Consider the following 21,637-nt stretch of genomic DNA (forward strand, 5'->3'; position numbering starts at 1 on the left):
CACAGCTGCCCAGCACAAGCCACTAGAGTTCGCTATTCTCCCAGGAGAGGAAGGCCACAAACCAACAAGAAGGAAAGCTCTTCCGGTGTCACTCGTACCAGCTCTGCAAACTATCTCTTATCACCATGAAAAGGCAAAACTACAGGCAAACAAAGATCACAGAGACAACACCTGAGAACGAGACAACCTAAGCAGTCTTCCTGAAAAAGAATTCAAAATAAAAATCATGAATATGCTGACAGAGATGCAGAGAAAAATGCAAGAGCAATGGGATGAAGTCTGGAGGGAAATCACAGATGCCAGAAAGGAGATCACAGAAGTGAAACAAACCCTGGAAGGATTTATAAGCAGAATGGATAAGATGCAAGAGGCCATTGAAGGAATAGAAGCCAGAGAACAGGAACGTATAGAAGCTGACATAGAGAGAGATAAAAGGATCTCCAGAAATGAAACAATACTAAGAGAACTATGTGACCAATCCAAAAGGAACAATATCCGTATTATAGGGGTACCAGAAGAAGAAGAGAGAGGAAAGGGATAGAAAGTCTCTTTGAAGAAATAATTACGGAAAACATCCCCAAACTGGGGGAGGAAATAATTGAACAGACCACAGAAATACACAGAACCCCCAACAGAAAGGATCCAAGGAGGACAACACCAAGACATATAATAATTAAAATGGCAAGGATCAAGGACAAGGAAAGAGTTTTAAAGGCAGCTAGAGAGAAAAGGTCACCTATAAAGGAAAACCCATCAGGCTAACATCAGACTTCTCGTCAGAAACCCTACAGGCCAGAAGAGAATGGCATGATATACTTAATGCAATGAAACAGAAGGGCCTTGAACCAAAGATACTCTATCCAGCACGACTATCATTTAAATATGATGGCAGGATTAAGCAATTGCCAGACAAGCAAAAGCTGAGGGAATTTGCTTCCCACAAACCACCTCTACAGGGCATCTTACAGGGACTGCTCTAGATGGGAACACTCCTAAAAAGAGCACAGAACAAAACACACAACATATGAAGAATGGAGGAGGAGGAATAAGAAGGGAGAGAAGAAAAGAATGTCCAGACATTGTATATAACAGCTCAATCAACGAGCTAAGTTAGGCAGTAAGATACTAAAGAAGCTAACCTTGAACCTTTGGTAACCACAAATCTAAAGCCTGCAATGGCAATAAGTACATACCTCTTAATAGTCACCCTAAATGTAAATGGACTTAATGCACCAAACAAAAGACAGAATAATAGAATGGATAAAAAAGCAAGACCCATCTATATGCTGCTTACAAGAAACTCACCTCAAACCCAAAGACATGCACAGACTAAAAGTCAAGGGATGGAGAAACATATTTCAGGCAAACAACAGTGAGAAGAAAGCAGAGGTTGCAGTACTAGTATCAGACAAAATAGACTTCAAAACAAAGAAAGTAACAAGATATAAAGAAGGACACTACACTATGATAAAGGGCTCAGTCCAACAAGAGGATATAACCATTCTAAATATATATGCATCCAACACAGGAGCACCAGCATATGTGAAACAAATACTAACAGAACTAAAGAGGGAAATAGACTGCAATGCATTCATTTTAGGAGACTTCAACACACCACTCACTCCAAAGGATAGATCCACCGGGCAGAAAATAAGTAAGGACACACAGACACTGAACAACACACTAGAACAGATGGACCTAATAGACATCTATAGAACTCTACATCCAAAAGCAACAGGATATACATTCTTCTCAAGTACACACGGAACATTCTCCAGAATAGACCACATACTAGCTCACAAAAAGAGCCTCAGTAAATTCCAAAATATTGAAATTCTACCAACCAATTTTTCAGACCACAAAGGTATAAAAGTAGAAATAAATTCTACAAAGAAAACAAAAAGGCTCACAAACACAGGAGGCTTAACAACATGCTTCTAAATAATCAATGGATCAATGAACAAATCAAAATAGAGATCAAGGAATATATAGAAACAAATGACAACAACAACACAAAGCCCCAACTTCTGTGGGACGCAGCGAAAGCAGTCCTAAGAGGAAAGTATATAGCAATCCAAGCACACTTGAAGAAGGAAGAACAATCCCAAATGAATAGTCTAACATCACAATTATCAAAACTGGAAAAAGAAGAACAAATGAGGCCTAAAGTCAGCAGAAGGAGGGATGTAATAAAGATCAGAGAAGAAATAAACAAAATTGAGAAGAAGAAAACAATAGCAAAAATCAACGAAACCAAGAGCTGGTTCTTTGAGAAAATAAACAAAATAGATAAGCCTCTAGCCCAACTTATTAAGAGAAAAAGAGAATCAACACAAATCAACATAATCAGAAATGAGAATGGAAAAATCACGACAGACTCCACAGAAATACAAAGAATTATTAAAGACTACTATGAAAACCTATATGCCGACAAGCTGGAAAACCTAGAAGAAATGGACAATGTCCTAGAAAAATACGACCTCCCAAGACTGACCAAGGAAGAAACACAAAAGTTAAACAAACCAATTACGAGCAAAGAAATTGAAACGGTAATCAAAAAACTACCCAAGAACAAAACCCCGGGGCCAGACGGATTTACCTCGGAATTTTATCAGACAAACAGAGAAGACATAATACCAATTCTCCTTAAAGTTTTCCAAAAAATAGAAGAGGAGGGAATACTCCCAAACTCATTCTATGAAGCCAACATCACCCTAATACCAAAACCAGGCAAAGACCCCACCAAAAAAGAAAATTACAGACCAATATCCCTGATGAATGTAGATGCAAAAATACTTAATAAAATATTAACAAACCGAATTCAAAAGTATATCAAAAGGATCATACACCATGACCAAGTGGGATTCATCCCAGGGATGCAAGGATGGTACAACATTCGAAAATCCATCAACATCATCCACCACATCAACAAAAAGGAAGACAAAAACCACATGATCATCTCCATAGATGCTGAAAAAACATTTGACACAATTCAACATCCATTCATGATAAAAACTCTCAGCAAAATGGGAATAGAGGGCAAGTACCTCAACATAATAAAGGCCACATATGATAAACCCACAGCCCACATTATACTGAACAGTGAGAAGCTGAAAGCATTTCCTCTGAGATCGGGAACTAGACAGGGATGCCCACTCTCCCCACTGTTATTTAACATAGTACTGGAGGTCCTAGCCACGGCAATCAGACAAAACAAAGAAATACAAGGAATCCACATTGGTAAAGAAGAAGTTAAACTGTCACTATTTGCAGATGATATGATATTGTACATAAAAAACCCTAAAGACTCCACTCCAAAACTACTAGAACTGATATCGGAATACAGCAAAGTTGCAGGATACAAAATTAACACACAGAAATCTGTAGCTTTCCTATACACTAACAATGAACCAATAGAAAGAGATATCAGGAAAACAATTCCATTCACCATTGCATCAAAAAGAATAAAATACCTAGGAATAAACCTAACCAAAGAAGTGAAAGACCTATACCCTGAAAACTACAAGTCACTCTTAAGAGAAATTAAAGGGGACACTAACAAATGGAAACTCATCCCATGCTCATGGCTAGGAAGAATTAATATCATCAAAATGGCTGTCCTGCCCAAAGCAATATACAGATTTGATGCAATCCCTCTCAAATTACCAGCAACATTCTTCAATGAACTGGAGCAAATAATTCAAAAATTCATATGGAAACACCAAAGACCCCGAATAGCCAAAACAATCCTGAAAAAGAAGAATAAAGTAGGGGGAATCTCACTCCCCAACTTGAAGCTCTACTACAAAGCCATAGTAATCAAGACAATTTGGTACTGGCACAAGAAGAGAGCCACAGACCAGTGGAACAGACTAGAGACTCCAGACATTAACCCAAACATATATGGTCAATTAATATTTGATAAAGGAGCCATGGACATACAATGGTGAAATGACAGTCTCTTCAATAGATGGTGCTGGCAAAACTGGACAGCTACATGTAGGAGAATGAAACTGGACCATTGTCTAACCCCATACACAAAAGTAAATTCAAAATGGATCAAAGACCTGAATGTAAGTCATGAAACCATAAAACTTTTAGAAAAAAACATAGGCAGAAACCTCTTAGACATAAACATGAGTGACTTCTTCTTGAACATATCTCCCTGGGCAAGGAAAACAACAGCAAAAATGAACAAGTGGGACTTTATTAAGCTGAAAAGCTTCTGTACAGCAAAAGATACCATCAATAGAACAAAAAGGAACCCTACAGTATGGGAGAATATATTTGAAAATGACAGATCCGATAAAGGCTTGACGTCCAGAATATATAAAGAGCTCACACGCCTCAACAAACAAAAAACATATTACCCAATTAAAAAATGGGCAGAGGAACTGAACAGACAGTTCTCTAAAAAAGAAATACAGATGGCCAACAGATACATGAAAAGATGCTCCACATCACTAATTATCAGAGAAATGCAAATTAAAACTACAATGAGGTATCACCTCACACCAGTAAGGATGGCTGCCATCCAAAAGACAAACAACAACAAATGTTGGCGAGGCTGTGGAGAAAGGGAAACCGTCCTACACTGCTGGTGGGAATGTAAATTAGTTCAACCATTGTGGAAAGCAGTATGGAGGTACATCAAAATGCTCAAAACAGACTTACCATTTGACCCAGGAATTCCACTCCTAGAAATTTACCCTAAGAACGCAGCAATCAAGTTTGAGAAAGACAGATGCACCCCTATGTTTATTGCAGCACTATTTACAATAGCCAAGAATTGGAAGCAACCTAAATGTCCATCGGTAGATGAATGGATAAAGAAGATGTGGTACATATACACAATGTAATACTACTCAGCCATAAGAAAAGGGCAAATCCTACCATTTGCAGCAACATGGATGGAGCTGGAGGGTATTATGCTCAGCGAAGTAAGCCAAGCGGAGAAAGAGAAATACCAAATGATTTCACTCATCTGTGGAGTATAAGAACAAAGGAAAAACTGAAGGAACAAAACAGCAGCAGAATCACAGAACTCAAGAATGGACTAACAGGTACCAAAGGGAAAGGGACCGGGGAGGATGGGTGGGTAGGTAGGGATGGAGGGGAGATGAAGGGGGGTATTAAGATTAGCATGCATGGGGGGGTGGGAGAAATGGGAGGGCTGTACAACAGAGAGAAGACAAGTAGTGATTATACAACACTTTGCTATGCTGATGGACAGTGACTGTAATGGGGTTTATAGGGGGGACCTGGTATAGGGGAGAGCCTAGTAAACATAATATTCATCATGTAAGTGTAGATTAATGATAACAAAAAAAAAAGCAGTTCCTGTGTGGTGACCTCCAATGAGTTCTACACAATGGTATAAAGGGCATATAAAAGTGTAGGCAAAGGGTTTGTTTGTGTTTATACAGAGGATCAAAGCCTAATTTGGCTTCCCTGAAAATGAACTAAGATACGATATGAAAAAGAACTTCCAACATCAGCACTCTGTGGAAGACTCATGCCAGAAGATGATCATCAAAAAACCCCAACAAAGATCCACACGCTGCTACAGGTGTAGATGCACTCATCCCATGGGTTCCTGGACTTGCCATGGGAATGAAGAAGGAGATATCTATGCTGACCTGTGCATACAGTAAAACAACAAATTTGACTGGATCTACACTGTTGGAACTCAACCAAGAATTAGGAGAAGTGCAAATTGTAGCGCTCCAAAATCTTACAACTACAGACTATTTACTGTTAAAAGAACATATGGGATGTGAACAGTCCCAGGAATGGGCTGTCTTAATTTGTCTGATTTCTCTCAGACTGTTCAAGTTCAGTTGGACAATATCCACCGTATCATAGATAAGTTTTCACAAATGCCTAAGGTGCCTAACTGGTTTTCTTGGTTTCACTGGAGATGGCTGGTAATTATAGGTATACTTTGGTGATGTAACTGTACTCCTATTACGTTAATGTGTGTGCACAATTTAATTAGTAGTTTAAAACCTATACATGCTGAAGTTACTGTACAAGATGATCTGTCAAAGAAATAATCAATCTTTCTATGTTTTCTTCTGCCTGCTACTTCTACAGCTTTTCTTCTTCCTTCCTAATTACAACCCCTAAATGGAATTCATGCCCCATATTGAATTTACCATGTATCACAATTCTTCCAAGTGGTAAAGATACCTCAAGACAAATGCTGGGCATAGAAGCCACAGGGCATAAATATCCAAAGAAGTAAAAAACTAACCTTTTCAACCAATAAGGCTTCTCTCTCACTTACCAACTTTACATTTCCCTGTCTGGCCCCAGAAGATGACTGGTTAGCCAGAGACGGGTAAGATTCCTCACGGGAGGAACAACCTAAGATAGGCACAGTCGCAGGGGGGCCATCAGGTGAGAAATTGGGGATCAACAGAGGTGAGGCTTAGAACCTCTCCCTCCTTGTTCTGCGAGAAATCTGCTGCATCCGTGGATGTTTTATTGCCCTTGTCTAGCTTGGATTAACACATATTCTACAGGCACACACCTGATCATCTACATCTGCTCTCTTACAACACTGAACTATGTTTTCTACCTTTATCTCGCATCTACCTACCACTTCAGCATTTTATTAAAAATAATAATAATAAAGAGAGAAATGTGGTATCCACATATAAATCAAGTATAAAAATCAAACAAATACTCATATTTGAACTGACTGTTTATAGTTCATAATGCATGATCAAAATCAAAAGTTTCTGTGATGACTGCCCTTGTACTGTTCACCATGTAACTTATTCACTATGTAAGAATTTGTTCTCCATGTAAGAACTTGTTTGTTATGCTTCAGAAGATTGGAGACTGACGAAAATTAGGCTTGGGGTAGATTAATGATTATACATTGAGCATTGAGTCCCCTATACAGAATTTTATTGATGTTAACAACCATTTGATCAATAAATAGGAGAGATGCCCTCACCAAAAAAAATAAATAAATAAAGTACACACTTCCAATTCTAAAATAAATAAGTAACCGGGATGTAATGTATAGCATAAGGAATATAGTCAAAATATTGTAACAACTTGGTATGGTGATAGCTGGTACCTAGACTTATCATGTATATAAATGTTCAATCACTGTGTTGTATACCTGAAACTAATGTAATACTGTGTGTCAACTACCCTTCAATAAAAAATAATTATCTAAAAAAAAAAGGAAGAATGATTTCAAATCAATAAGCTGTCTTTACACCTTACTAGATAAAGAAGAGCAAACTAAATCCAAAAATAGCAAAAGGAAGGAAGTAATAAATATTAGAGGGGAGATGTACAAAACAGAGAACTAGAAAAACAATAGAGAAAAATCAGTGAAACCTGAAGTTGGTTCTTTGAAAAGGTAGGAAAATGGAGAAACCTTTAGCTAGGTAAAAAAAGGATGCAAATAAAATCAGAAATAGCATTGAGGACACTGCAACTAACCTTAGATAAAAGGGATTATAAAAGCACCCTGTGCTTCTATTCAACATAGTACTGGAGGTCCTAGCCATGGCAATCAGACAACACAAAGAAATAAAAGGCATCCAGATTGGCAAGGAAGAAGTGAAACGGTCCCTGTTTGCAGATGACATGATATTGTACATAAAAAACCCTAAAGAATCCACTCCAAAACTACTAGATCTAATATCTGAATTCAGCAAAGTTGCAGTATACAAAATTAATGCACAGAAATCTGCGGCATTCCTATATACTAACAATGAACTAGCAGAGAGAGAAATAAGGAAAACAATTCCATTCACAATTGCATCAAAAAGAATAAAATACCTAGGAATAAACCTAACCAAGGAAGTGAAAGACCTATGCTCTGAAAACTACAAGACACTCATGAGAGAAATTAAAGAAGATACCAATAAATGGAAACACATCCCGTGCTCATGGATAGGAAGAATTAATATTGTCAAAATGGCCATCCAGCCTAAAGCAATCTATAGATTCAATGCAATTCCTATCAAAATATCAACAGCATTCTTGAACGAACTAGAGAAAATCATCCTAAAATTCATATGGAATCATAAAAGACCTTGAAAGCCAAAGCAATCCTGAGAAGGAAGAATAAAGCAGGGGGAATTATGCTCCCCAACTTCAAACTCTACTACAAAGGCACAGTAATCAAGACAATTTGGTACTGGCACAAGGACAGACCCATAGACCAATGGAATAGACTAGAGAGCCCTGATATAAACCCAGCCATATATGGTCAATTAATATATGATAAAGGAGCCATGAACATACAGTGGGGAAATGACAGCCTCTTCAACAACTGGTGTTGGCAAAACTGGACAGCTACATGCAAGAGAATGTGACTGGATTATTGTTTATCCCCATACACAAAAGTAAACTCAAAATGGATTAAAGACTTGAATGTAAGTCATGAAACCATCAAACTCTTAGAAGACAACATAGGCAAACATCTCCTGCATGAGCAACTTCCTCCTGAACCCATCTCCTCAAGAAAGGGAAACAAAAGCAAAAATGAACTCACGGGACTACATCAAACTAAAAAGTTTTTGTACGGCAAAGGACATCATCAACGAAACAAAAAGGCATCCTACAGTATGGGAGAATATATTTGTAAGTGACATATCCGACAAGGGGTTAACATCCAAAATATATAAAGAACTCACACACCTCAACACCCAAAAAGCAAATAACCCAATTAACAAATGGGCAGAGGATATGAGGAGATGGTTCTCCAAAGAAGAAATTCAGATGGCCAACAGACACATGAAAAGATGCTCCACATCACTAATCATCAGGGAAATGCAAATTAAAACCACAATGAGATATCACCTCACACCAGGAAGGATGGCCAGCATCGAAAAGACTAAGAACAACAAATGTTGGCGAGGATGTGGAGAAAGGGCAACCCTCCTACACTGTGGTGGGAACGTAAGCTAGTTCAACTATTGTGGAAAGCAATATGGAGGTTCCTCAAAAAGCTCAAAATAGAAATACCATTTGAGCCCGGAATCCCACTTCTTGGAATATACCCAAAGAATACAACTTCTCAGATTCAAAAAGACATATGCACCCCTGTGTTCATCGCAGCAATTTTTACAATAGCCAAGATATGGAAGCAACCTAAGTGTTCATCTGTAGATGAACAGATAAAGAAGATGTGGTACATATATACAATGGACTACTATTTAGCCATGAGAAAAACAAATCCTACCATTTACAACAACATGGATGGAGCTGGAGGACATTATGCTCAGTGAAATAAGCCAGGCAGAGAAAGACAAATGCCAGATGATTTCCCTCATTTGTGAAGTATAACAATGAAGCAAAACTGAAGGAACAAAATGGCAGCAGACTCAGAGACCCCAAGAATGAACTAGTGGTTACCAAAGGGGAGGGGTGTGGAAGGGCGGGTGGGGAGGGAGGGAGAAGGGGACTGAGGGGTATTATGTTTAGTACACATGGTGTGGGGGATCACGGGGAGAACAGTGTAGCACAGAGAAGGCACATAGTGGATCTCTGGCAACTTGCTGCACTGATGGGCAGTGACTGCATTGGGGTATGGGTGGGGACTTGATAGTATGGGTAAAAAAAAAAAAAGGAAAAAAAAAGCACCCTTTGAAAAATTTTATGCCAACCTAGAAGAAATGAGCTAGTTCCTTGAAACACGTAAATTACCTAAAATGACTCAAGAAGACACAGGAAACCTCAACAGACCTATAACAAGTAAAAAGATGGAATCAGCAGTCAGAAACCCCCAACAAAGAGACCTGGACTATAGGCAGCTTCACTGGTGAATTCTACCAAACAGTAAAGAATTGACACCAGGCCTTCTCAAACTCAAAAACAAGAGAAGAGAGAACACTTCCCAGTTCATTAACTGAGGCCAGCATTTCCCTGATACCAAAGCCAGATGAAGACATTACAAGAAAAAGAAAATTATAAATCAATACCCCTTATGAGAGTAGATGCAAAAATTCCCAACAAAATATTAGCAAATTGAATCCAACAGCATATTAGTATTCACAATGACCAAGTGGAATCTACTTCAGAAATGAAGGGGTAGTTCAACCTAAGAAAATCAGTGTAATGTATCATATTAATAGAATGAAGAGAAAAAAAAATACATGATCCATGTAAGAACTTGTTCGTTATGCTTCAGAAGATTGGAGACTGTTGAGAATTAGGCTTGGGGTTGATTAATGATTGTGCATTGAGTCCCCTATACAGAATTTTACTGTTGTTAACAACCATTTGATCAATAAATATGAGAGATGTCCTCTCAAAAAAAAAATATGTGACAGTCTCAATTTATGCAGTAAAAACACTTGACAAAAATCCAACATCCTTTCATAATAAAAACTCTCAGAAAATGAAGAGTAGAGGTTAAATTCACCAGTATAATAGAGGGTATTTGTGAAAAACCCATGGCTAACATCAATGGTGAAAGATGGAAAGCTTTTCCTCTAAAATCAGAAAGAAGATAAGGATGCCCACTCACCACTGCTATTCAACATTGTACTAGAAGTTCTAGCCAGAGCAGTTAGGTAAGAAAAAGAAAGAAAAGGTATCCAGAGTGGAAAGGAGGGTGTAAAGCTATATATAGATACAGACATCATGATCGTATATATAGAAAAATCCTAAAGATTCCATAGGAAAGCTACTAGAGTTAACAAATTCAGCAAAACTGCCAGATGTAAGACCAACAGACAGAGGTCATTTGTGCTTCTGTATACCAGCAGTGAGCATCTGCAAAGGAAACTAAAAGCAATTCCATTCACAGTAGCATCTTGGTTAAATTTATTCCTAAATATTTAATGGTGTGGGAAAACTGAATATCCCATGCAAAAGAATTAAATTGGGCCATCCCTTACACAATGTACAAAAATTAGCTCAGAAAGGATCAAAGCCCTAGGTTCAAGAGCTACAACCATAAAACCTTTGAATGAAAATACTGGAGAAAATCTTGGCAACACTGGACTTGGCAGTGACCTCGTGATATGACATCAGTAGCACAGGCAGCAGGAGGTAAATTAGATAAATTAGACTTTGTCAAAATGAAGAACACTTGTGCATGAAAGAATTACTGTAAAAGACAAGCTACTTAATGGAGAAAATAGTCACCAATCATATATCCAATAAGGTATTAATATCCAGGATATATTTTTAAAAACTCCTACAACCTGACAAAAAATCAACCAACCCAATTCAAACATGGGAAAAGGACTTGAATATGTTTTTCTCCAAAGAAGATACATGAGTGGCCAGAGCACGACAGGACGCTCCACTTCACCAGTCATGGAAATGCAAGTGAGAACCACGAGGTGCCACTTCATACCCACTCGGAATGCACCACCACCACTGGTAACAGTGATAACAAACAGAAAACAGTAAGTATTGACATAAGGATGTGGAAAAATCCAACCCTCACACATTGCCAGTGGGAATGTAAAATGGTGCAGCCACTGTGGAAAACAGTTTGGTGGTTTTTCAAAAGGTTAAATAAAGAACTACCGTATGACCTGGCAATTGTACTTGTTAACGAAAGGCTTACTATCTGTAGCCTGTGCTTCATTGCCTCTTGGCTGTCAGCTGAGAAGCTATTGCTTCTGATTCTCGATCCTTTGTTTGAACCTGTATTTTTCTCTCTGGATGTTTATAGGGTCCTCCTTGCCCCTGTGATTAGAAATTTCGTGATGGGTCTGAGCTTGGGTCATTGGCCACTCAGCAGGGTTTTCAGTGTGACCCCTTCAGTCTTGCATCAAATGACGCATGTTCTGCCAACTAAAATTGGCCTAAACAGACAGCAGTGGATTGCTTTGGTTCACCTCTGACCTCTAGTTTTACTGCCAACTGTGTTCCCTGAGTGGAGGCGCCGCCTCTACTTAGGCTTTTGTTTGTACATCAGCATCTTTGGGGAGAAGCACAGACGGAAGGCGTTTGCCTCCCTGGCGAGCAGCCTCTGGTTCATCTCCAATTTGCTGCAACCATCCTCCAAAGGCAGTGCCTCCTGCCGCCTCTCCTGTGACGGAAGCTGCCGTGGTGGGCAGCAGCTGACCCCTGTGCTCAGCTGCTCAGCTCTCCTGTTCGTGGGTCAGAGGGCCTCTCTTCCCACCCCTGCAGGCGCAGAAGCTTCAGCTCTGGAGCGGGGTCCCAGCCCTCCGCCCTGCACGGCTGGATCCTCACATGGGCTTTGGCTTTCCATATCTCTGCTGAGCTAACACTATCATTTCACCTTGTCAGAAAGTACACTAGGGCACAGACAATTTTAATAGGTTATTTGCCCAGCTCAAATCAATTTGAACTGGGCAGTGCCAGGTGGTTAGGAGCACTCCGCCGACAGGAGCCAGGGAGACTCAGTCATCACTGTGGCCAGAAGCCTTCTTGGCCTCTTGTGGTCATCTGCGGATTTTGATTGCTCAACTTATAGTGATTTCGCATTAGGCTTTGGTTTGCACATAGGGTACTAGGGCATCGTCTGTAATGGGTGGACCATCACTGCCAGTCACTTAGGTAACAGCCGCTTATGCACAGCCTGTGTCTCTGGTGGGGCAGGTGTGTCCTCCACTCTGAGGAAGGGCCTTAGACATGGCTGTCCCGTGGGTCCCCAGCTGGGAGGCACAGCTGGGCATATGCTGGACCACCAGCAAGATCCAGCAGGAGAGCCCCCCACTCAGAGAGCCAGGGTGGACTGGCCGCCAGCCCCGAGCCTAATGCCAGCCCAGGAAGCCCACACCCATGGCTTCGCATCTCCAGCATACCCTGTGCTTTGTTCTCTCCTATCTGGAAAGCTCAGGAGTGATTTATTCTATTCTGTGACTTTCCCTGTTCTCTACCCCATCACTTTTCTCCAGTTAGACTCTGCACTTCAGCCCTCTGATCGCCTCATATTTTCTCCTGATGCATTTTGTCTTTTTGCTCTACTTCGTGGGGAATTTCCTCAACTTTATCTTCCATCCTTTCTATTAATCCCATAGTTTTGCTGCTTTTAACTGCTGTGAGCTTGGAATGTTTCTTTTCTTTTAGGCCACCTTCTTCCTTCCTTCATGACTGCAGCATCTGCCCACATCCGAGGGAGGCAGTGACACCAGCAGTTGTGTTTCATTTTGCTTTTCCCTCCTTCATAGACTATTACTCCTAGTTTTCTCTCTCTGCTTGTTGAGGTCTTTGTTTTTTTTTCAATTTTTTTCTCTTGTGTGCCTGGTGATCCTTGAGTACCTGCTGGTGTTGAAGTCTCAGCCAATTGGGAGCCTGACCTGGGCCTCTCCTCAGCCCAGGTCCCTGGGAGATCCTCCATGCATATCGGCAGTTACCCCTCCGCATGCCCTCGTCCCTCTGGCTTAGGCACCTGCCCCCAGCAGGAAGAGCAGGGTCCTCGTCCCATCGGCCCTCTGCCCCATGGGCTGGCTCGCAGGGTATGGTTGGCAGGGGATTCACATGACGCTTCTGTTCCAGGTGGCCCAACTGATCCTGCTCACTGTGGACAGAGTGGACAGAGCCTTTCACTGCTGGAGAAGGGATTGTTTTAAAGCTTGAACAATGAACACAAAGTCAGTATAGCTTGCTGATACATAGAACATATACAATGCTCTGTATTTCACGTGGCCGCATGCAGTTCCGAAGTATGAAGTGTTGGGGCTGGACACACTCTGCCGTCTATTCCATTGCACTATTTCCTGTGCAGCCAAGGAGATGAGGCTGAGCTAGAGACGCCGTGAAGAGCTGCCTTCCATCAGCCCGAACCCCGCAGGCAGGGAGGGGCTTTATGTTTCATGCCATGAGTGTATCCTTCCCCACACAGGGAAGGACAAGGAAGTGAAGCTCTGCTAGAGCCTCCTGTGCACAGCAAGGATCCTCTGTCCCCTGCTCTGAGCGGCCTTGAGAGAGTCTCCACGAGGTGGTCACAAGGCCTCCTGGTTTGTTCCCGGGAGGGAGACCTGCAGCGCAGGAAGCCTGGGGGCATGGGGTGCCTCCAGCCAGCTGCCCTTGTTCCCCTCACACCTCAATTAAAGTGTGATTTCACAGCAAGTTACTGTCTCATGGAAACCCAGGCCCCGATGTGCAAGGGCCCCAGAAAGCCTATGGCCGAGTGCACGTCACCAGCGCTTCTTTTACAGCTCTTAGGTTTTGCTTCCCTGTTGAACGTGCCAAAAAGACGCCTGAGTCCCCCACCAGTGAGCAGAGGTGGCAGGTTTGTGGTCGCCACTCTGCTTCTAGAAATGTACGTGGACCCTCATTTAAGTGAGACCCAACAGTGCAGCACGCAGAGTCTGGCCTGGCGGCTCCTCTGGGGGCCAAGAGGCCCCTTCCTGTGTCTACGGCTGGAAGGACACCTGCTCGGGCGTTAGGATGAGGGTATGAACAAGCTGTTGCCCATTGCCAAGTAGAAACAGCTAGTCCCCTGTTGCAAACAAGTCCCCCTGCCCAGCTTCTTTGCTTTTCTTTGGTCCTGTTGTTGGAATCCTGGGGCTCTGACCCAGGTGTCACGGAAGCAGACAGGTCTGGCAGGGTTACTGTGGGTTCTACACACAAGTCCTAGAGGCCCCAGGGTCTTCCTCAGGGGGGCAACTTTGCTCCTCTTTGGGATTTCTCCCCTCTAAGGCCCGTGTACCCCCTTGGGAGGGAAAAAAGTGGTGGTGTTTCCTGTGTCAGTGTGTTGTTACTCTAACGTTATTGAAATCTGCAGAAATGCATTAGATTCCTCATGCTTAGAGCCTTTCTTAACTTCCCATCCAAGACATCCTGTATGTGAAATGAAACCAAGTTATAGAATAAATAATGTTATTTTCAATCCCCAGGAGCTCTCGGGGGCCTGGCCAGTGGCCTATGAGGCTGGATGCTGTAGCCTGTGCTCAAGAAGAGGGCTTTGAACAAAGCTATGGCCTAACCTCTCTTCTAGGGGCAACAGAGCCTGTGCCACAGAAGGGACAGACACCGTGGCCACAGCAGCACAGGTGGACAGCAGAGACCCGAGGGCAGCCAAGCATGAAGGTGGGCCAGCCCTTCCCGTCTCAGGGAGCTGTGGTCCACCAGGGGCCCCTGCCCCTCTCACCCTTGGCACCCATGAGGGGGTCCCACCTTCGGGCGCCCCACCCTTGTACTAAAAGAACGTCTGGTGTGGCGAGAGCCGGGGTCATGTCTGGCATGCTACCCTGCTGTGCGTCGAGCCTCTTCTGGAGAGACTGGATTTCAGAGGGAACATCTGCCTTATCTGTGCTGTTTGAAGTTTTGTAACATGGATGACTTAATGTCCTATGAAACTGAAAATAAAGATAAACAATATGACAGGCCAATGACAGTTTTGTATATTGGGTAAAGTATGTATTTTTAAAGTGTTAAAACTAGGATTTTAATAAATCATATTTTTTTCTTCAGGTTTCAGCACCCAAAGGATGGGATATGTACTTTTTTTTCCACCCTTAGAATTTTGTGCTTAAAATTTCAAGATCTTCCAGGTACCTGCCACAACTTAGAAAATAAGTAGGCATTACCATCACACACAAAATTATGCAAAAGGAAAATGAAAATGCGCGTTCATGTGTGTGGTGGGTCTTTGACCACGTGGTGCTGAAATACGAGCTGGCAGTGCAGCGTGTTCGTGCTCCCAGGTCTCCACCGGCGGCATCTCCATGTCCCAGCCGGGAGTCGGGATTCCCACCATCGTCACCGGCGCCCTGGGGAGCAGGCCGTGCTGTCCTCAGGCGCTGTCTTGCTATTATCCCCCCAAAAAAGGGGCCAAGCTCTACGTGGGACAGGGGCCTGGCCTGCCCGCCAGGTGCTCCCTTGGCTGGAGGCTGGAGGCTGCACACTGCTCGTGTCTGACACCGGGTTGGACTCCCCAGGATGGCCCATGTCCGAGCCCACTGCCCTCCTGTCAGTTTAGGGAGAGCTGCCGTAGGCTTTTTTCTTTCCTGATTTTTTCTTTCCTGATTTACATCTCCTCCTGGATGTTCTGGGGACCCTGTAAACCATTGAGAAGAGGGCAGGGGCCAGGGAGTGGCTTTTCTAAGTCAACCATTGGTCAAATGGAGATAAAACTAACCAACAACTGGTCTGCCGTGACCCCGCCCCCTGCCCTGTCCTGTGTGCTCACGTCTCTGTCCAGGTGAGGCCTTCCTGGTCACGTGACACTTCCTAACATGAAGCCTACCCTCCCTGCAGAAGCAGCCCTTGGTCTGTGAGCTGTTCATAGTTTTGAACAAGAAAATTGAGGGTGAGAGCCAGAGGCTCCGAGAGTCTCCCATCATTGCCAGTTCTGTCGGCTGCCAGGGAAGAAATGAGAAGTTAGCTTCAGCCTCTGTATTTGGCAAGCCATCTGAACTTTAAAGAAAAGAAGAAATGACACAGCCTTTCAAGCACCAGACTGATCTTCACTTCTGTCATTTCTGCAGAGAGCCCCTCTCCCCGGGGAAGCCAAGAGCGGAAGAGGCGCGAGGGACCCCTCAGGTGCTGATGACCCACCGAGGGTGTGACACCCGGCCTGGGGGTCAAAACAGGCGGGGGTGCTTCCTCCCTGGGCATGCCCTAAAGCCCCAGGGAGCCACCCCTCCACCAGACTTTAATGTTTATAATAAAACTGGACAAACTAATCCAGGAAGCGGCCCCCAGGGAAGTTTCCTCACTGGCTTTCTCTACTCATTGTCTTTAATCAAATTTTGTGAGAGGTTTGGTGCCAAGAGTCAAACACTGTCCGAGTTCTGCTTCCTGGTGTCGGCTGAGCCCATGGACTGTGTGCACTAGTGTCCAAACTAAAATGAGAAAAACTTTAAATAGGTATTTGTCAATTCATTTAAAAATAACCATACACCAACTACATGTTAACAATTTTATGCAAAAAACTCCTGTTTTCCCAGAAAAAGGCCTCAGAAGAGTGGCTCTGGTCTGCTTGTCCTGCCAGCGCTGTGGAGCCAAGGTGCCTAGGAAGACCTGGCCTCATGGGCCCATAGCTTGAGGGACACTTCAGAGCTCAGAAGTGTGGGGTGTTTTCCAGCTAGTTCCAGGTCTGTGCCTGGAAGCACACCCGTGAACTCTCTGCCTGTTGCACGATTCATCAGTCTTGCACTTTAAATGGACTTTTCCCTATGGCGATTTTGGGACCTGCTTCTGTAACTTGGAAGATACTGGTCCACAGAGGGATGCAGGCCCTGGAGTATTGACACAGTACACCGGCATATTTCAGTTTTTGCTTGAAATCTCAGATTTCAGCATTGGCAACAAAACTGTTGTTTGCTCAAAGTGACACCTTCAGAACCTCTGGAAAGGGAAAAGGAAAGAGACATGGCTGCGTATCCAATGCTTTTTCAGAAAAAGCATCAGGAAAAAATGGCCACAGCTAATGCCTGTTGAGTAACCAGTACAGGAACACTGAGGTGTTCCCTGTGTGCTCAGAATATTTTGTAATTGAAAATACTGAACTGATCTGGGAAACACAGCAGCCCTAAAGCCTGTCCTACCAACAAGGGAGAGGGCTGCCAGCATGCTCGCTCTCCACATTCATCTTGGAGGTGGAGATGTGTGGCCACGGAAAACCGGTGGGAACCAGAAGGAAGCAGGGGTGGACGGGGGCTCCATGGAGCTCATGCAGCAGGAAGCACCACTTGGTGACTATGGGCTGGGCCACAGTGAGGGTCCTTCCCACCAGAGCTTGTTCAGGGGCAGGCAGTGACTAGGAACGGGCATGCCCGGCTTAAGGGGCACAGGGCATGTTCAGACGGGCCTGTCCGAGGGCAGCGTTGTGTGAGCACTAGTGGGATTTGCATGTACCTGGCCACCTGGAGTGGGTATATGAGGAGGAGGGTGTGAGACACCCAGGCACCTGGTCCAAGAGCCCTGGATCCCACGGCCTCTGGGCCTGGCCACACGGCCGCAGAGGGTGTCAGGAGAGCCTGGCTGCACGCCCACAAAGGGTGTTGGGAGAGCATGGCCGCATGCCCACAGAGGGTGTTGGGAGAGCGCTATTTCAGACCTGTGGCCATGCAAGGATGGACTGGAAGCAGCCAGGCTGGAAGTGAGGAAGCCAGGGTCACCCATCCATCCACAAACCGGGTGTGTTAGGCCCGTGTCCATGCCACGACAGGCATCTTGGACCCCTGGTCTTGAGAGCTGCAGCTCTGGGCAGCAGGCAGGAGGGCTTCCCAGCTGCAAGTGGGTACCCTCTTGCGAGTGGCCACCCCAGGCACAGAGCCCTATGTCTGTCACCTGTTTTGACAGGGCTTATGGTACGTCATAATCTTTGCCTGATCTGATAAATAGAATTCTGTTCACCTGGAACACGCTTCTTTGAGCCGTGACACTGACTGGAATTGAGGTTTGGCCCTGCAGGGTGTTCAAGAGGCTCCAGGCTCCTTCTGGCTGTCTTCTTTCCATTCAGACGAGCCTCCGCCCCTCGAGTGATCTCCCTGGGGCGCGTGGTCTGAGCCGCTGGTCATCCCGTGGGCCATGTATGAATGAAAAGCATCAGATCACAGGGGAAGGAGAGAGAGTGAACAGCGCAGGTACACTGAAGAGAGAGGTCTGAACAGCAGTGGGCAGAAATTCTGATTACAAATGCAGAAATGAAAAGTAAAATGGATTTTAATTTTTTCCCCAGAAGTTCATCCTGTGATATTTCCTTTTCTTTATTTTTTGTTTGCCATGATGGTTGTGTCAGGTGGGAACATGGCATGGCTCAAACTCATAGTCCTTCGGTAGACTTTAAAAAGGCTCACATTAAATGCCTAAAATTGAAGGAGTTCAGAGGCACTTGATTCAAAACTATAGCAAATTTCAAATATTTATGCAGACAAACCATTATTAAAAAACAAGATCAACTCTAATTACCTAACCTTTACATCCAATTTGCGTGTCTTAACATAGTTGTTACAACATCCCCCTTGGGAGAACTCAGCCCCACATGGGGTTGCTTGGGCGAACAGCAGGGTTTTCTGGCTGTGCAAGCATGCCAGCTGCCGCAGCCAGCCTGCAGATCCCAGCTCCTCAGGAAGCAGAGGTGCCCAGGCCACTTGCAGCCCGCACAACGCCCGTCACTAAGTGGGACTCAGCGTGTGCCACTGCACGTGCACGCGGCTCACAGCCACGGAGGAAGCCCGGAAGCCGGGCTGGCAGGCAGCGAGCATTGTGGACAGATGATTCCTTTCCAGCCTTCCCCCAGAATGCTGGAAATGGTGCACCGCCCCGTAGAGCCAGCCAGACTTCTTCACAGGGACTCCCTCTCCACGTGCTGCAGAGCTTACGCATTTTATTTAAATCGGTTTTACTAGGAATTAACGTTCATGAACGACCATTATTCTTTGTGTTAACAAGGTCTGATTGCTGATGGAAACCAATAAAAAAAGGAGAACATGCTTTTAAAATCAAGAGCTTGCTGAGTGTGATGTACTGTGATGACATCACTGGCACTTCGGTCATTGCAGAGGTCTGCTGGGACTTCCAGAGCCTGGAGGTCGGCTCAGGGCCCAATGTCAGCCCTACCCCAGCCCCCTCGCAGCTCCCTCCTCTCTTGCCTAAGCAGGAATTTACATCCAGCTGGCGCGCAGAAGTGGCCTGGCAGCCCAGTGAGATGTGGGGGCAGCCACCTGTGGGCCTGGTGCTGACCGCCCAGTCTCCCAGCCTAACTATTCTTGGGTCCCTGTGCAGACGCAGAACACTAGCCCTTCACGGCGCTCATCGCTGCTAACCAGCGCCAGGAGAGGGCAGGAGGCACCCCCGAGACAGCGCCTCTCCTGCCCACTGACAGCAAGCACCTGACTGCGAGGGGAAATAGGAGGTAAAGAACGTTGGACATGGTCTTGGCGCCCCTGCCAGCTCTCCCCACCCCCACCCCTCTTGCCCCTGTGAACTGGATGCCACTGCCGCTGGTTTAGCTCTGTGAGATTACTCAGGTTCACACTCGCTTCCGTGGAGACCCTTGCAGATTGGAGATGTGGCTCTGGTTCTGGGAGCTGGAACCCAAGTCCTGGGTTCTGCCTCACCCAGGGAGTGATTCAGAGGTTGGCGTTTTAGCACAGGAAACCTCAGAGGAAACCGCACAGCCCTTCCCTGACTCTCCCTCTGAACCGCGTGGCAGTGGCGAGCAGAGAGGAGGCGCAGTTCGCTCTCCAGGCAGCACCATCCTGGGCACCTGCAGCCAAGCTGACATTGTTCTTAAAAAATCAAGTTTGTCTCCAGTTAGGCTCTTCTGTACCAAAACCTGACTTGTCGCGGGAAGGACAGACAATTGAGGCCTCTGAGCACATAGGTGCTGGCAGGGCTCTTCTGCAGTGTTTCACCTTGAGGCAGTTAGGAAAGAGGCCACTCAGGACTGGGACACGTCAGCCTGAGCAGAAATCTGCTGAGGATGCTCCTCTGGTCCTCTGGGGAGCAGGTCCTGGAGGGTCGGCTCCAAGCTGGTGGCGGACTGAGGCAGTGCAGTCAGGCAGACATGGGCACCAACAGGCTGGGAACAGGTGTGAGCTGCAGGCGCACTGCTCCCCAACACTCATGGGAGATGCCTCCTGGGGCCTGCAGCAGCCCACCAAGTGTCCCCAGCAGAGTGAGCCCAACTTTCCCCAGAGGAGGCCTGTGCAGGGCTCTGCTCCCAGCCCCGGCAGGACAGTGGCCATGAGGCCTGGGCCCTCTCAGAGCTCTGTGGGGCCTGAAATTGGAGGCCCTGCGGGGTGCCCTAAGGCCAGCTCTCCATTAGACCCCAGCACAGCTCACCTGCTTTCACCCTAGAAAGCCCGAGGCATTTCCAGGATCTGTGGTGCAGCAAATACTCTGTAAAAGGCAGTTGGTGATTAGCCATGTCACCCCCAAGGCCCTTCTTCCTCAGCACAGGGGGTTGTTCCCCTACTGGCTGAGGTAGAGACTCAGATTTAAACCTCCCTTCAAGGGGTCATACCAGAAGCAGGGAATATTGGCAAAAGACTTCTCTGGCCCAAGGTGGAGTTGCTAGGTCCCACACTGTCCTGGCCAGCGACCTTGCATCAAAAACATCCCCTTTCCCTGTGGCCCGGCAGGGGCTTGTCTCTGCCCCACCCCCCATGAAAATGCTTAAGGAGACATTTGATTCTTCATCCTGTAAAGGAAGTCTGATTTCTGCAAAAGCCACACACTGCTAACTGGGGTCCTCAGGAGGTGGTGTTAAAGCCCCGTCCAGTGTGCTGTGGGGCTGCGGACAGCCCCGGTCACACGGCAGTATCGGAACAGGCACTCGGCAACCAGCTAATCTCCGTGGCCCAACCATGCAGCGCCAGAGACCAGCAGGGCGGGAAACGCCAGCTTCCCCAGTGCCCTGCCCACCCTCCATCTGCGCCACCGGGCTCACGGAGCATCTGCCGCGCTGCACACTGACCATCTGCTCCCGGGAGGAACGCCTTGCTGCCATGGCGACAGTCCTCCGTTGGCTGTGGCACCACAAACATTCCCGGCTCAGGTTTCACTCTTATCTGTGCTCTGGAATGGGGCTGGGGGGCTACAGGAGGGGCTGGGGACTGGGGAGGGCAGGCTGGGGGCTGGGGGAGCCAGCTTCCCTCTGCGTCCCCCTCTTCTCCCTGGTCTCCCGCCTCACGCCTCCCCCTCTGGCACATCTGGGGCTGTTTGTCCACCTGGAGCCCGGTGATGGCTCCAGGATGGGACATTTCCAGAATTTCAGGCT

The 21,637-nt window shown here is 45.5% G+C and overlaps 1 protein-coding gene across 11 annotated transcripts in view; it reads left to right on the plus strand.

Moving 5' to 3' along the window:
* The window catches only part of FAM120B (family with sequence similarity 120 member B), an 85,372-nt gene extending 70,080 nt beyond the window's left edge, over positions 1–15,292 (plus strand). For 4 of the 11 annotated variants that reach the window (XM_073219915.1, XM_073219916.1, XM_073219918.1 and 1 more), the window contains one exon: positions 14,802–15,292. In XM_073219915.1, the coding sequence (XP_073076016.1) occupies positions 14,802–15,237 (436 nt within the window). In that variant the 3' untranslated portion in view covers positions 15,238–15,292. The other 7 variants (XM_037020879.2, XM_037020880.2, XM_037020884.2 and 4 more) reach the window with 5 other exon arrangements.
* The last annotated feature ends 6,345 nt before the right edge of the window (positions 15,293–21,637 follow it).

The sequence above is a fragment of the Manis javanica genome, chromosome 13 (genome assembly GCF_040802235.1).
Source record: "Manis javanica isolate MJ-LG chromosome 13, MJ_LKY, whole genome shotgun sequence".
In the NCBI taxonomy this organism is placed as follows: domain Eukaryota; kingdom Metazoa; phylum Chordata; class Mammalia; order Pholidota; family Manidae; genus Manis; species Manis javanica.